The sequence below is a fragment of the Gopherus flavomarginatus genome, chromosome 6 (genome assembly GCF_025201925.1).
Source record: "Gopherus flavomarginatus isolate rGopFla2 chromosome 6, rGopFla2.mat.asm, whole genome shotgun sequence".
NCBI lineage: Eukaryota > Metazoa > Chordata > Testudines > Testudinidae > Gopherus > Gopherus flavomarginatus.
In genome coordinates, this window is record NC_066622.1 from 107870503 (window position 1) to 107887673 (window position 17171).

The following is a 17171-nucleotide window of genomic DNA, read 5'->3' on the forward strand; positions in this document are numbered from 1 at the left end:
ACGTTCTTAGAAGGTCTCTTTCTATAAGTCTATAATATATAACTAAACTATTGTATGTAAAGTAAATAAGGTTTTTAAAATGTTTAAGAAACTTCACTTAAAATTAAATTAAAATGCAGAGCCCCCCGGACCAGCGGCCAGGACCTGGGCAGTGTGAGTGCCACTGAAAATCAGCTTGCGTGCCGCCTTTAGCACCTGTGTCACAGGTTGCCTACCCCTGGTCTACATTTATAGCACTGCAGCTGTGCCGCTGTAGTGCTTAGTGAAGTCGCTATCTATGCCAACAGGAGTGCTACTCCACTTCCCTGAGAAGCAGTAGCTCTGTCGATGGGAGAAGCTCTCCTGTTGACATAGTGCTGTCTACACCAGGAGTTAGTTTGGTATAACTGCATCACTCCAGGGTGTGGATTTGCCACACCTCTGAGCAACATATTGACAATTTTGCAGTGCAGGCCAGGGCTTACACACACATAGCAATGTGTACATTTAAAAACCCAGAAAACAGAACCAAAACACTACACTCCGCGCACACACACACAATTCTCCCTTGGGGAGCGGATAAGCAGGCAAACCAAAATGTGTGACAGATGTTAATCACATCACATAATGTACTACTTGAGGCTTTCAGATACTATTGTGATGAAAGCAGGATATTTAGATTGCAAGCTCTTTGGGGCAGAGACTATACTTTTGTTCTGTGTTTGTACAGCACCAAGCACAATGGGGTCTAGGTCCATGACTCGGGCTCCTAAGTGCTACAGTAATACAAATAAATAACATGGCACTATTGCTTTGGAAACCTAACCTCAGAAGCAGAGGCTATTTATCCCTTACCCATTCTGATGGGTTTTGGAGTAGCAGAGATCCTCCTCACTCAAAGGAGCCAAGAGGCTTTGGAGTGGACAGACAAGAAGTTCCTTCCAGGGATTAGACAGAGGCGGTGCTTCAAGTTTAAATAATGTTTTCACATCTTAGCTCTAAATCAGAGACAAATCCCAAAAGATAAATATCAGGGAAAGCATTCTGAAATACCAACAGGCCCATTATCTACAGGTAAGAGCAGCAGAGGCTTCTTTTCATTAGGAAGTTTCCCTGAAGCTAACTGATGGAACCAGACCTTCTTTATCTTTCATAGCTACTAGAGCTGGGCACAAAAAGGTAATTCCATTTAACAGACTGAGTTTTTCTATTTTGAAAGCTGTTTTTGTTCTGATACTGAGAGAAAACAAAGCATTCCAAAGTTCTCTGTGAAGGGGAACAAAGTGCCACTTGCAACAGAACCCATGGAACAGTTCACTTTTTGACTAAGCAGAAAATTCCACTGAAAGTGTTTTGTCAATGTGTCCTATACTTTTTTTCAACTCCCCCACCATAAGAGTAAAAGGGTAGGCACATCTGTCTTCTGTTACTTCTAACTCTGAACTTGAACATTTACCAGAGATCTAACTGGAAGACAAAAATCTATTAACCAGAAATTACAAAAGAAGGAAGGGTACACCAGCAATTTCCTGCTGAAAAGGTCAATCCACAACCCTAGATACTGGAAAGGAGCTATAATTCCCATCATGGTGCTGTCTCTGGACTGGTGAGTAGCTTCAAAGTTTCTCTTTGTTTTCAGCATGCAGTGTCTTGTCTACAAGAGGATTTGTCAGTTTTACAAGGGTGCACTTGGACCAGTAGTATCAATAAGGTAAGCACTGGTATCTAGGACACAGGTATTTTTACTGAGAGAATAGCTTTTATTGAATCAATTTCTGTTGGCAAGACAAGCTTTTGAGTTCGGCTCTTTTAAAAAGAGAAGTTGGTCTAATAACTTTTATTGGACCAACCTTGTCTCTCTAATACCCTGGGACCAACACAGTTACAATACTTTACTACTTTGTCAGTTAACCTATGATCAGCAGAACTGCCTGCACCACTTCACCGGTGTCAGCTTCAAGAGGCACTGCTGAACAGAGGCTAAGATCTTAATGTGGGCGCACCTGGTGTCTAGATACAATCTCAATTCCCCTGCCGCTGCAGGCTTCCCCAGCTCCTCAAGAGGTCCCCCTGCGCCAGCCTGTCTGGGGGCTGCGCTGAGCACAGCTCCAGCGCTTGCCTCCCCCGATGCTCGGTTTTCGCCACAGGGGAGCGAGACCCGAGCCGCTGCGTGTCACGCCTACCACGGCCCGTGGCTTCTGAGCAGCGAGCCTGCCCGGGGGCGTTAGGTTTGCTCGAGGAGCGATGGGCAGAGGCCGTCACTAGCCGCAGGTCCATACCCAGGGGAGCGGGGGATTTGCCTCTACGGACGCTCGGGACCCGCGGGACATGGGGAAGCCGCCCGCCCTGCCCCTGGGAGCGGGGGTTCGCGGCGCGTCTACCGCCAGCAGGGCGGGCCCGGGGCCGCGCTGGGAGAGCTCCGGGCTCAGATCGCTACGTGCAGGCCCGCAGAGTCACCACTATCACCCTCACCGCGGGCTCGTTCCGATAATAGCACCGGGACACCCCCACCTACCTGGGCGGCGGCGGTAGCAGCAAGGATACCGCTATAAATCCCCCTTCACTCAACCACTCCTCCGCTTCCGGGAGTTTGAATCCCGCGGCTCCGTCAACGTCATTTCCGCTCAGGAACCTCCCTACCGGAAGCGAGCTACCGGGTCGCTAAAGGGTCAGACAGCGTTGAGGGGAGGGGGAAGGTACGGGGGAGAGAGCGGGGGGCTTGGCGTGGGCGAGGCTGAGGAGAGGAGGGGGAAGGGAAGCAAGAGACTGAGGCGGAAGGAGAACTTGGGAGGGGCTGGAATGGAGCAGGGGAGAGAGTTGGGAGGGGCGGGGGCTGGAAGAAGAGGGTGAAGGGATGGGGGACAAAGGGGAGCAGGGGAGGAAGGGGCTGGGGAACGGAGAGGGGATGCAGGGGACGGAAAGGGGCTGGGCAGGAGGGAGCGGGGGAAGGGCGGAGGAGGCAGGGAAGGGAGTAATCGCCCTTTAGCAGCTCCAGGGTGTCCCGTGTGAATAATAAATCCATTTGATCATATTGCCCCCTGGAGGTTTGTTAACTGTCCATCATCTGGGCACTATGTCAGTCTGAAAAATGACTTACTACAATATAGGAAAGTGATCACCTCTACTCTGGACCAGACACCTGTGTTTATACACCACCAAGCTGTAGGGAGAAATTTCCGAGTCACCTACAACAATACAATACAAATAGCAGAAACGGAGTGACAAACTAGGTATCCAACATACTATTTTATGTAAAGGATTTTTAATGCCATCTGAAATGTCTAAAGTCTGGCTTTGGAGATGTCTCTTTCTAATCCTTAAAACTAGTTTTAAAAATTGCAGACAAACATGTTCCTTTGTACACTGAGATTTCAAATTAAATTTTACTCTGGAGTGAATTTCTGCTGTGGAGTTAAATAAATTTAAGTTTATAAAAGCAGAGTGTTTGGGCAGTAGCTAAGGTTGGTGCTATTATGCATAAATATTGCTCGTTTGGGGGAGCCCAATCAAACTTCCATTGACTTCAGTGGGAATTGACTCAAGCCTGTGATACAGATTCTGCAAAGTGTAAGTATAATGAGGTGAGGTATAACTCAGAGTTTAATTTCTTTTCTAGGAAACTTGGACCCTCACAGTTATTTTAAAACTCATGTTTTCTGTAACATTTTTTGTGCTTAGGCATGCTACACACTCCACTCTTAGTGCATGACCAGTTGGGAAAATGGGTCACTTTCATGGTCTACTCTGGAATAGAATGTTTTTGCTTAAATCCCCTTGATCTTGCATTCCAGACAGTTACAGTAAGAAATCTGTATTTGCATCAGCATGTTTCCACATGGATAATATTAAATTTGTCTATGCTCTTGATTATTTTCCTCAGTTTCCCACCAGATAGTAACCAAGTGGGCCAAGAAACTAAGGAAATGAACAGCCAGTTCATGTAGACCAAATGAAATAAAATACTACCATACTTCATACAACATATAGTTAATATACAGAATGAACTACGTCTAAAGGTCAGCAACTACAATATGATGGCTTGGACAATTTAATGACCATCAATAATATTTGCAGTTAATACAAGCTAAAAATAATAAGATCTGCGGTTCCAGGGCATAATGTGATATTTGCAGAGGTCAGGATGAAATTTATCTCCATGTACATTTATTGTACAAATAGATATATTGTGTAATTTTGGTTTGGTTTCTTCTGAAACATCAGACAGGAAACAGGACTAAACATGCTAATGGTTGGAACTGGTATAGCCAATTCTTCGTTCTTCTGATTCACCAGTTCTGACTGGTTTCATTTAGGTGGATTCCACTCCCTAGTTTTCTCTGGTTAAGAGCAATAGCTTATAGGTCACTGAGCAATAGGCAAGGTCTTCTCTCCTTTTGGGTTAAAACTTTCAGATTTTTCTTCAGACACCATATTACTACATATTTCTTTTTTTATTATTGCTCCTAAAGGGCTGAACAAATGTCTATATAATAGTCCAATTTTTAAATGCAGAATGTATAGTGCCTACACAGTATAAGAGAGCTTTATTAAAAACCTGAGCCGTATAGAATGGGGAGTACTCAAACTGTTTTGAAGAGTAGATATTTTGTGGATTTACAAAATAGGAAAGAAACATGGAAAATATATTAAAACATGACACATTGAAAGCAAAGATGAGAAAAGTGTAGACCATTATAAAGTTCAATGACATGGTATATTCAGAAGTATAGTTAAAAGAGGGAGCTGTGGTGTTTCTGACTACTAAGGTTGTGTTTAATTTTTGCCAGCTATATACTCCTCTTTCCCTGATCACTTATATGAGGTTCATATGCTCAGGCTTTTTTTTATGTACTATTTACATTGTACATTTTTCATTTTCACATAACCAGACGTCACAGGATGGTGCTTGCTTTGCACAGGAATTATGGTGTCAGTTTACAGGTAGCTTTTTTTCTATAGCCTTTAGTAACTAGCCCGTCATAGATCCACCCATCAGCCCTCTTTCACTGTAAGCAAACTGTTCCTTGCTGCCTCCTCCTCCTAGCTTTGCAGTCTGGAGGAGGACACAGGACATCTGAAGTACAGAATTTCTTAAGTTCCTTTTCTGACAGCAGTGGTTTAACACAAGTTTTGAAACAATGCTTCGGGTGATTGTGGAATCTGCTACCAATATCCCTAAAACTAAATTTGGAAAACCGGATCCTATTGTTTCTGTTATTTTTAAAGGTAAGGAAAACTAACAAATGTACTCAGATTTCTGTTTGCATATTTTCGTAGCTTTGAGGATAAAGTGTTCTATATTGGTATTTTCAAATTATGAAATACTGAAGTTACACAAAACTGAATCTCACCATAATGTTAGCAAAGACACTTTTTACCAGAAAGACTGATGTTATCTGCACAGGGCATGATATGGGTGGAGTATGTTTGTGGGTGTGATTTTCTTTTTCATGGTCTTTGGGACTGCTTTCCCAAGACTCAGTTTCCAAGCTCCTGTAAGGGTTTATTCCTCTGCTATTTTTAGTGATAGTATTAATTAAAGCCTAAATTGTGTGACTTTGAGTTACAGTCCAGCACCTTAACCTGTGTTCATGGTGAAAATCTTTCATCTTTAGTTTTTTGTTGTTTTGGCACAGCAGCTGCTGCTTACTACCAATTTTGCTTCTGCAGCAGTTCCCTTTTATTGTAATTATTTTACTAAAGTTTTTTTAGCATTTTTTTTTAATATTACAAAACCTCTTAACTTTCCATATCATACCATTTTCAGAGTTGCCTACTTGTTGCTTAAGGGAGAAAGAGAAAACACTTATTAACTAACATTTATATGTAAGATTGAACGTTAATTTCATTTTGATATAAGTTTTGTACCTGATTAAAGTTTCTATGGCTTCTTCTTCCTTCAGTACCAAGGAGGTTCAGCTGCAAGTTTAGTGTTGTCACCTTCAAGGTGTGGAGGACCCAGACAATCTTGTATTGTGTAATCCGTCAAACAACTGTGGCCAACAGTTACATTTACTCTTGAGAGTATTATTGCTTCAGTATAAGCTGAACTGGAAACAAAATTTTCCAAGAATAAAAACAATTGCTGAGATTTGGTATCTCAGCAGGGTGAACCCAAAAGAGTGGTTACAATGTGATGGGGAAAGGCGGTCTATCTGCTGAGAATATCTGAAAAAATTGTAGCAATCTGGAAGCATTTTATTGTCGAAAAGATGTGCACCCTCTCCTCCCCTTTTCCCCTTTGTCTTAGGTTTTCAGGTTTTTGTTAAAGTGATTATGCTTTTCCCGAAAGCCTCTGTACTTCCTAATAATCAAGTCTTTCTCAGTGGAACTCACAAGTGCTGTTCTAGCAAGGTAGATTTTTCTCACTGTTTTCCCTTTGCCTCTTCTCTTTTTATCTCGTTTCCTCTCTTCTCTTTGCTTTCCTCCGTAGATGTTTCTTATTCCTATATTGTCTCTGTTCCTTCAGTCCCCATTTTTTCATCTCTCAATTGTTTTGTGTCCCTTCTCCCCTTTTTGCCCCTTGCTATTGGTTCTGGTCTCTGTGCTTCCCTGCTAGTTTTCATGACCAAGTCCATTCCTCCTTCCTGAGCACACACTATTACCAATGCAAGTCCTCTTACTCCACTGAGTAAGAGGTCTACTTATGCTGCTTCCACACTGCAGTGTTAGATTTGCTTCAGAATCCTGCAGTTTTTCTGACTGGTGCCTGGGCAGCATGAGAAATGGAACACCAGTGACAGATATTCAAGGGGCAGTTTATATGTGTGACTTGTATGTAAAAACTGTAAACTGATGCTCACAGGCATCATCTACCATTTTCTTTAGCACAAATTCACCCAGATGAATTTTTTTAGTAGAATATATAATTTCTTATTTTATACTGCATTTATTTTTACACACCTGCATTATATATTATGGGCCAGATTCTCTTTTTTGCATTCTGGCCAGAGTAGCGCAAGGAGCCAGAAAACAGCAGGATATGGTCAACTGTGGAGGAGGACCCAGTGGTGAGGCGTTCTCAGCTAGTTCACAGTTTGACTATCCAGTGGCAAGGATGCATCACGACATGTCTGCAGTGTGCTGACTGGTTGCTTACGCTTATGGTGTGTTTAGTAGGGAGACCATTTTTTCCCTGGCATGTTCCATAATCTAAATGTTATTGTTAGCAAGGTGTATGCCAACAGAGTGGCAACACCTTTATTCTACTAAATTTGTTCCAGACCCTCAACATAGAATACAATTTGGAGGTTATATTCCAAAATAAAACAAACCAAACAACAACAAAATAAACTATGTCAGCAACACTTAAGCCCATTTTGCAGGATTTATTTTTTCTTGGGGGATTGAGGACCAAGTGTACTTGTGCTCATCCTTAACTCTATGCATCTGAGTACTCCTATTGACATGATTGAGGCCAATATTGTATTGTAAAATGTAATTTTATGATAGACTCATTATGGTATTTCACATTCAATCAACAATATTTTCTAAATTAAATTAGTCATTTAAAACTGATGGACTGGTCCTAAGAGGCATCAAGCACAAGTAACTTTCTATTGATTTCAGTATATGGTTTAGAACAGAGGTTCTGAAACTGGGGGTTGGGACCCCTTCGGAGGTTGTGAGGTTCTTACATGGGGGAGTTGTGAGCTGTCAGCCTCCACCCAAGCCCTGCTTTACATCCAGCTTTTATAATGGTGTTAAATATATAAAAAAGTGGTTTTAATTTATATGGGGGGGTCGCACTCAGAGGTTTGCTATGTGAAAGGGGTCACCAGTAAAAAAACGGTTTGAGCCACTGGTTTAGAATATGTTAAAACTTCAGTGGGAGTTTTGTGTGCTCAGTACTTCTGTGAGAGTTGGCCCTTAGACATGCCAGTTATGAAAAAGATTTATCTATTTAGATCCTGGTCCTGGAAACATTTATACACTGAGTATCTTTACAGATAAGCAAACTCTGTGTGACTATTCACATGTGAACATTTCTCACATTCATAAGCATTTGCAGGATCATAGCTTTAGTTTCTTTCATTAGCTTCTGATGTGTGTATCGGATATTAAAAATACAATTTTATCTGCACCTTGAATAGAGCTCATTAGTATTTACATGGTAATGTATAGCTGGCATAATTAACATACATTGCCATATTAAGTAAATGTTATCATGAGATATGCACAAAACCCTGTAGTGATAGACTATCTGCGCTAGTTTTTCTTTTTTTTTTTTCCCCCAAGAACTTTTTTCCTCAGCTTGTGAGCTTGACCTTTTTTTATTTACATAAGGAACAGCTCATCATTTAAAGAGAACTACACACCCAAATGTAAACTAATGCTGCAAACACAGAGGCTGCAATAGCAGATTTCTGAGCTTGTCATAATTTTGTATTAAATGAAAGCATTATTGAAATGAATAAGGAAAAAGTGTGAGAACATGCCAAAACACTAAAAGTTAAAGCAATAAAACATTTTTACATGTAAGAGATAGTAAACTAGAATAAAAACCCTGAAACTTCCTTCGTTTAGATGCAATAGAAGACATGTTTGCTTATATGCACAATCAATAGTAAGACATTTATTGACTTGCTGCTTCCTTTCGATATGTAGCATTCAGTTCTGACTTAAAATTATTTGGAGCTATGACTTCTATTTTGTTGGGCCAACTGGGCTAGTAGTGGGCTGGTGCTCTTTTTTTAAAATCTCCTCTTCTGGGTCTACGGGCTTGTCTACATGGGAAAGTCAATTTGCAGAATTATAGTGGTATAATTATAAACATTAGCTATGCTAGTGTAAATCTTCATGGAGACACTCTGAGAATAAAAGTGACTTTGTTCTGATTTAATTACTCCATAACAATGTTATATTTACTGGTTTTCAGAGGTTAAAATTTAGCTACTCTCCACATTCTGGAAGGACCCAAGGTACCACTGGGCAACCTTAATTCTGTGTTAATGAAGTTTTTGAGCATGTAATTATATTAAAATTTGGGATGATGGTTTTTAAAGTTTATTTTGGTAAGGAAGTGTGGCGTATTAGCCCTTATGATACCACTGTGAGATGACTTTTAAAAATGTAGATGATATAGATTTTCTAACACCATATGATGCTTATTTCTGCTATTGTGCCATCCACTGAAGTCAACAATGATGAATTAAAATAATGTGACTCAATTTGACTTCTGAGTGTGGGGTGATAGCAGTATGGTTAGAATTTTTGAGGAAGGAGAACCTTATCCTAAACAAAATTCATATCTAGTGAGTGAAATTCTTCTGGTTAATATGCACATCTAACCTATCAAGAACACTGACCAATGTTCACACTAAAAATGAATTACCATTTCCAATACAGAGTAATAGAAAATTATAGCCAGAAGTAGTTGTCATACTGTCCGGAGTGGCTCACAACCGTGAATGTCTACCTCAGGGCAGACTGTCAGAAACAGTGCAGACATCCCAAACTGATGGTATGTTCTAGAATTCGATTTCATCAAGCCAGTAACAAATGTGAACTCCTGGATCACTATAACAGTCTCACGACGGAGTCATACACACTCCCTTTAAACTCTCCAGTCGATTTTGCCACTCAGGCACGTTGGACGTAGTGATAAATGATCACTTACACCAGAAATCACAAAATATTCAGGTTGCTTTCAGTCCTAAGAAACCAGTCACTTACCCCAGATCCATTTGTATATTATATCTCACACCAAAGACACTACCTGTAGCCAATCTTTTAAAGGTTTATTAACTAGGAAAAACAAATGAGTTATTGAAAGGTTAGAGCAAGGAAACACATACACAAATTTGTTGCAATCTAAATCTTAAGAGTGACAGAGTTGTAACGATCTGTCAATTCAAAGTGTTTTTCAGGACAGACCAAGGAGTTACCCTGGGGGAATCTCTGGCTTCAGTTTGGTTTCTCTGGCCCTATGGGAGTTCAAATAGAAAAGAGAGAGAGAATTTTCCTGTATCTGTTTTATTTCCTTCATTCAATCTCCAAGTCCATAGGACAAGCCTCCTTGCACATAGCATTTCCAAGGTACGATGGGGCATTCATGTATAAACACTAAATACATTCTTATAATACCTATTTTTGAGCAACATTAACACATACATGAATTGATCTGGTCTCCAGCTATGAGTTTGTCATTTCTTAGCTAATTCCTGGAGCCTTTGCACAAGCTAGCAACTGACCTGCCAGCATCACACCCCCAATGCAAAACAGGTGTAGGAAGGGATCTCACTGACACTCCTGAATATGCCTCAGAATAACCCCATTCTTGATAAGGCATCAGCCACAACATTTTGCTTTCCCTTTAAACAAATTATTTCCATATCGAATTCCTGTGTGGCTAGACTCCAACTAGAGTTGGTTCCCTTAGCTCAGTGCAACCACATTAAACAAAGCCTGACATTAAAACCGGACTTTTTTTATTACACAAACAAGGTTTATGTTGCTTAACAGCCCAAACGATGGCATAGCATTCCTGCTCAATGCAGCATAGTTCTGTTCAGTATGGTTAGTTTTTTTTATTCAAGAAGGCAATGGGATATTGCTTGTTTCCCACCCCATTCTGCATTAGGACTGCCCTAACCTGATGTTAGAAGCATCGGTGCACAGTATAATTCATTTGCTAAAATCAGCACTGGCCAAAACAGGCTCTTTGGACAAAGCCTCTTATGCCCTGAAAGCCTCTGTCCATAACATCCAGTCTTGTTTCCCTTTTTTTTGTAAGGAATGTTATGAAGGGCCACAACACCACTAAACCTCTTTACAAATCTCTGGTACTAGTTAGCCAGACCAATAAAGGATTGGACCTGCTTCTGGATTTGTGGGGCAAGCAAGTTCCTAATCGCTTCCTACTTTTAAAGGATCAGAGCAAACAAAAGCACTGCCCACCTTGTGCCCTAGGTGGGATATCTCTACAGTCCCCATTTTCCATTTGGAGACCTTGACAGTAAGGTTGGTTTCATAGACTCTAGGACTAGAAGGGACCTCGAGAGGTCATTGAGTCCAGTCTCCTGCCCTCATGGCAGGACCAAATACTATCTAGACCATCCCTGATAGACATTTATCTAACCTACTCTTAAATATCTCCAGAGATGGAGATTCCACAACCTCCCTAGGCAATTTATTCCAGTGTTTAACTACCCTGACAGGAACTTTTTCCTAATGTCCAACCTAAATCTCCCTTGCTGCAGTTTAAGCCCATTGCTTCTTGTTCTATTATTAGAGGCTAAGATGAACAAGTTTTCTCCCTCCTCCTGATGACACCCTTTTAGATACCTGAAAACTGCTATCGTGTCCCCTCTCAGTCTTCTCTTTTCCAAACTAAATAAACCCAATTCTTTCAGCCTTCCTTCATAGGTCATGTTTTCAAGACCTTTACTCATTTTTATTGCTCTTCTCTGAACTTTCTCCAATTTCTCCACATCTTTCTTGAAATGCGGTGCCCAGAGCTGGACACAATACTCCAGTTGAGGCCTAACAGCGCAGAGTAGAGTGGAAGAATGACTTCTCGTGTCTTGTTTACAACACATCTGTTAATGCATCCCAGAATCATGTTTGCTTTTTTTTTTTTGCAACAGTATCACACTGTTGACTCATATTTAGCTTGTGGTCCACTATGACCCCTAGATCTCTTTCTGCCATACTCCTTCCTAGACAGTCTCTTCCCATTCTGTATGTGTGAAACTGATTGTTCCTTCCTAAGTGGAGCACTTTGCATTTGTCTTTATTGAACTTCATCCGGTTTACCTCAGAACATTTCTCCAATTTGTCCAGATCATTTTGAATTTTGACCCTGTCCTCCAAAGCAGTTGCAATCCCTCCCAGTTTGGTATCATGTGCAAACTTAATAAGTGTACTTTCTATGCCAACATCTAAGTCCTTGATGAAGATATTGAACAGAGCCGGTCCCAAAACAGACCCCTGCGGAACCCCACTTGTTATACCTTTCCAGCAGGATTGGGAGCCATTAATAACTACTCTCTGAGTACGGTTATCCAGCCAGTTATGCACCCACCTTATAGTAGCCCCATCTAAATTGTATTTGCCTAGTTTATTGATAAGGATATCATGCGAGACCATTTCAAATGCCTTACTATAGTCTAGGTATACCACATCCACCACTTCTCCCTTATCAACAAGACTCGTTATCCTATCAAAGAAAGCTATCAGATTGGTTTGAGATGATTTGTTCTTTACAAATCCATGTTGGCTATTCCCTATCACCTTACCACCTTCCAAGTGTTTGCAGATGATTTCTTTAATTACTTGCTCCATTATCTTCCCTGGCACAGAAGTTAAACTAACTGGTCTGTAGTTTCCTGGGTTGTTTTTATTTCCCTTTTTATAGATGGGCACTATATTTGCCCTTTTCTTTAAGCCTTTGTAACACAATTCTCATGTGTCTTGATTCAAGTGTCTTGCCAGAAACTACTGAAAATAGCCAAGTCATTTATATAGGTCTTGGCAAATGTTTGTAACCCCTGCAGCACCTCATTGGCAAGCCTCTGAAACCTAGCTGCTGCACTGATTAATCCAGAAGGCATACCCTTAAACTCATATAAGCCATATTCCACTATAAAATCTTATTTTTCTTGAGCATGAGCATCTAAGGGGATTTGTCAGTACTCATGAGTCATACTTACGAATTTTGCACTCCCCAACAGAGCCAGTAGGTCCTCCATTTGGTATGTGGGGTATGGATCAGGTTAGGTGATAGTGTTTAGCTTCCTAAAGTCCACGCAAAACCTCACGGCTTTATCCTTTTTAGGTACTGTCACAACAGAAGATACCCAGGGACTTTAGTAATTACTCTCCAGCATGCCATCTACCTCTTCCAGGATCTGTTTCTGCATTTCCCCTTTAGCACAATATGCCTTGCTAGGAGCAGGGCAGGGCCCTGCTATTTCAATGGACTGTATAATCCTGTCAGTTAAACCTGACCAGTTGGAAAATACCTGTTTGTGGTGCTTCAGAAAGGCTAGCCTTACCTGCTTTTGGATTGGATCCAAACCCTCTCCAGTATTTCTCAGGCATAACTACCTGCTTGCAAACCTCACCAGGACAACACTTTTTCCCTGTGGAAACCTCCCTATATAACAAATCTCCTTATACAAAAAATCTACCATTTCCTTCCCTAGCTGGGGAATTATATTCTAAGCTGTAACCCCTGTCTTTGTTCCAGAGAAGGGTCATCTTGTTAAGCTTTCACAAACTCCTGAGTCTCACCTAAGCATAGAGCAGACTCTAGCCCAGCAAAAGACTCAAATTGCTTCTCAGAAGCTACTACTATCAATAGACAAAGGACTGAGGGCATTCCTCCCCACCCCCACAAATTTGCCTGCTGTCTATAGACAGCAGGTGAGTCAGAGCCATACTCTCTCTGGCTGCATGTTATAACATGAACTGCTTAGATGTGGCTAAAATGATAGAGGGAAATGAGCACTTATAAAGTTTGTGGGCAATACCAAGCTGGGAGGGGTTGCAAGTGCTTTGGAGGATAGGATTAAAATTCAAAATGATCTGGACAAACTGGAGAAATGGTCTGAAGTAAATACGATTCAATTCAATAAGGACAAATGCTAAGTACTCCACTTAGGAAGGAACATCAGTTCCACACATACAAAATGGGAAATCACTGCCTAGGAAGGAGTACTACGGAAAGGGATCTAGGGAGCATACTGGGTCACAGCTAAATATGAGTCAACAGTGTAATGCTGTTGCAAAAAATGCAAACATCATTTTGGGATATATTAGCAGGAGTGTTGTAAGCAAGACACAAGAAGTAATACTTCCGCTCTACTCTGCGCTGATTAAGCCTCAACTGAAGTATTGTTTCCAGTTCTGGGTGCCACATTTCAGGAAAGATGTGGAGAAACTGGAGAAAGTTCAGAGAAGAGCAACAAAAATGAGTAAAGGTCTAGAAAACATGACCTCTGAGAGAAGATTGAAAAAATTGGGTTTGTTTAGTCTGGAGAAGAGAAGACTGAGAGGGGACATGGTAACAGTTTTCAAGTACATACAAGGTTGTTACAAGGAGGAGGGAGAAAAATTGTTCTCCTTAACCTCTCAGGATAGAATAAGAAGCAATGGGCTTAAATTGCAGCAAGGGAGGTTTAAGTTGTACATTAGGAAAAACTTCCTAACTGTCAGAGTGGTTAAGCAGGGGAAAAATTGCCTAGGGAGGTTATAGAATCTTCATCATTGGGGATTTTTCAGAGCAGGTTGGACAAACACCTGTCAGAGATGGTCTAGATAATACTTAGTCCTGCCTTAAGTGCACAGGACTGGACTAGATGACCTCTCGAGGTCTCTTCCTGTTCCATGATTCTATGAAATTTCACCCTTAAAATCTTCCCAGTTAAGGTGGACTTTGGTCAGGGCCACAATCACAGAAAATTGAGCCAAAACGAAAATATTTAGACTTTTGCCAGGAAGTCTGTCTTTACTTACCAAGCTTTCCTTGATCAAAGTGACCTAGGATGCCATGCCCCTTCAGCCTGTACATTCAGTGCCATTCACTCTAGCAGGCTTAATAAATTCTTCACTACCTTAACAAGACTCAGTCCTACTATACTTTATGATGCCATCTGCTCCTGTACTGTTTCCTCTGGGATATGGTGTTAGCATTAGCACTCATGGTGGTAGCACTGGCACTCGCTGTGGGGGTTCTGGGTGCAGATTGTGGGGTGACCTTAAGTTTGAGGCAATTTGGTTTTGTATGGCCAGGAGTCCCATAGTGATGGCAGACTACCTGCTTTCCCTTACGGCAAGAGGTTTTAAAATCTGGGCTCCTTTGACATTTTTTAACAAAGTTGGGGTTAGGTTTATTTGTAGACCCCTCCTCCCTCTTAACATGAGGAACAGGAGCATTTCCCTTTCCCTGCGGTTTGTGCCCTGCATGAGCCCTTGACTCAGTATATTTATCTGCAATTTCTGCTGCCTCCAAAACTGTGGAAGGTTTTTTATCACAGATGGCAGCTTTCACCTCATCACTTACTGTTCCCACAACAATTGTTCTCAAACCAGTTCCGCTGCCGCAGTTTCTATGGCATCTGGGGCAGTTGGGTGCTCGGACCCTGCTCCTTGCTCAAAGTCTATGAGCAAAGCTCTGAGTTTCTGATCAGAGGCTTTTTATTGGATAATCTCCTATTCTTACATAATTTTTCAAGGTTCTTTGTGTCAAGACCCTCATATGACTGCGATTCACTCATTATGACTAATCTTTAACACTTAAAAATTCTTGATATCAAAAGTAAACTTTTAACAGCACTGGGGTTATGATCTATAAACCCAGCTGATCAGTGGCATGAGAATCCTGCCAAGACTACACCAATTGTCACGCTATCTGGAGTGGGTCACAACTATGAATGCCTACCTCAGGGGCAGACTGTCAAAAACAGGGCAGACACCCCAAACTGGTGGCTTGTTCTATAATTAGATTTCATCAAGCCAGTAACACGTGAAATCCTGGATCTCTATAACAGTCTCACCATGGAGTCACACACAGTCCCTTTTAACTCTCCAGTCTATCTTGCCACTCAGGCAAGCTGGACTTAGTGACAAATGATCACTTTACACCAAAAATAATAACATATTCAAGTTGCTTCCAGTCCCAAGAGACTAGTCACTTACCCCAGATCCATTTGTATCTTAGATCACACACCAAAAACAATGCCTGTAGCCAATTCTGTAATAAACTAACTTAAAAGTCTAACAACTAAACATATACACAAATGAGTGGCAATCTAAATTCTAAGAGTGACAGAGTTGTAGTGATCTGTCAATTCAAAGTGTCTTTCAGGGCAGACCCAGTGGTAACCCCTGGTGATCTCTGGCTTCAGTTTGGTGTCTCTGACCCTGTGAGAGTTCAAACAGCAAAGAGGTGGAAAATTTTCCCATGTTTTTTTTTAATTTCCTTCATTCAACCTTCCAGTCCATAAGACAAGCTTCCTTACACATAGCATTTCAAAGGTGTGATACAGCTATTCACCAACCCTTTGTATTGCAATGTTCCTTGATGGCCCATCTGATTTTGACAGTTCTTCTCGAGGGATGGGGGAGAACTCTCTCCCCGTCTGAGTTCACAAGTTTAGAGCAAACATTATCCAAGTTATAAAGCAAAACTTACATATTTCCTTATAGCATGGAATTCAGACATTACAAATAAGATTAATGCATGCAGCAACTTGCAGACATTCTATCAAGTCTAAACACTAAATACATTTTTATGAGACTAATGCCTATTTTGAGCAACATTAACACACATGAACTGGTCTGGTCTCCAGCTATGAGTTTGTCAATTCTTAGCTAATACCTGCAGCCTTGGCAAAAGCTGGCATCTGTCCTGCCAGCCTCACAGTAGTACAATAAATCTATTTGTAAACTGAAACTAACAAAGATAAAGCAGGAGAGATATAACCTGTCTTTATTTCTGGTATTTGTAGGTTAAGTGTGCTTTATTAACAAAGAAAGTAATATAAAAATATCCTACATATGATTATTCCTTACCTAAAGGTGAGGCCAAAAGAAAAACAATAGATGGCCCACTGCCCTAGTGTGCAATTTACCCAGATTTGATTCTCATCAAATGATATGATTCTGAGTCTTGCTTTTCATGGCTGGGTTCACAGCCAGTGAGGGGGGTACTTGATATCAAAGCGAACCCATTGGCTGAAGAATGGGTGATGCTGAATGACCCCAAAGGGAATCCTCTGGGCCAAGAAATGTTTGTATAGCATAGTATCTTAAATGGGAAGGGAAAAGTTCTTTGCTACAGGTACAAAACCAAAGTAAAATAAGTGGTATTAAAAGATTGGGAAAATAGACGAATGCAAAGAGGCAACATAAAATGAAGGGAATAAACACTAAAAATCAACCTCAAATGTGTTAGCTCCAGATATGGACTGACTCAAATTATGTATGTTTTTTAACAAAATGCTGTTAATTTAACCCATACACCCCTAAATCCTTCTCAATACTCTCAAATATATAACATAAAATATTTTTTTTCAGCATACACTATAGTATGTACAGTATAAATGAAATCATGGACCTTATTTTTATTTTACTATTTTTTTGTAGTAATTAGTACTAGGTAGTCAAGAATGAGCTTCCTCCTCCTTGTCAAGAATGAGCCTGGCCAGTGTTTACATTACATGGTCCCTCACATTACACTACGGAAT

The 17171-nt window shown here is 40.9% G+C and overlaps 2 protein-coding genes across 7 annotated transcripts in view; one reads left to right on the forward strand and one right to left on the reverse strand.

The window, feature by feature from the left end:
- The window catches only part of CEP55 (centrosomal protein 55), a 43103-nt gene extending 37202 nt beyond the window's left edge, over positions 1-5901 (reverse strand). For 3 of the 4 annotated variants that reach the window (XM_050959531.1, XM_050959532.1, XM_050959530.1), the window contains exons 1-2: positions 2491-2853; positions 835-970 (exon numbers count right to left, since the gene is read on the reverse strand). The gene's annotated coding sequence lies outside the window, so the exon portion shown is untranslated. Of the gene's footprint in view, positions 1-834; positions 971-2490; positions 2854-5847 lie in introns of those variants that run through there. The other variant, XM_050959533.1, reaches the window with a different exon arrangement.
- The window catches only part of MYOF (myoferlin), a 118990-nt gene continuing 106816 nt past the window's right edge, over positions 4998-17171 (forward strand). For all 3 annotated transcript variants that reach the window (XM_050959266.1, XM_050959267.1, XM_050959268.1), the window contains exon 1: positions 4998-5205. In XM_050959266.1, the coding sequence (XP_050815223.1) occupies positions 5118-5205 (88 nt within the window). In that variant the 5' untranslated portion in view covers positions 4998-5117. The remainder of the gene's footprint in view (positions 5206-17171) is intronic.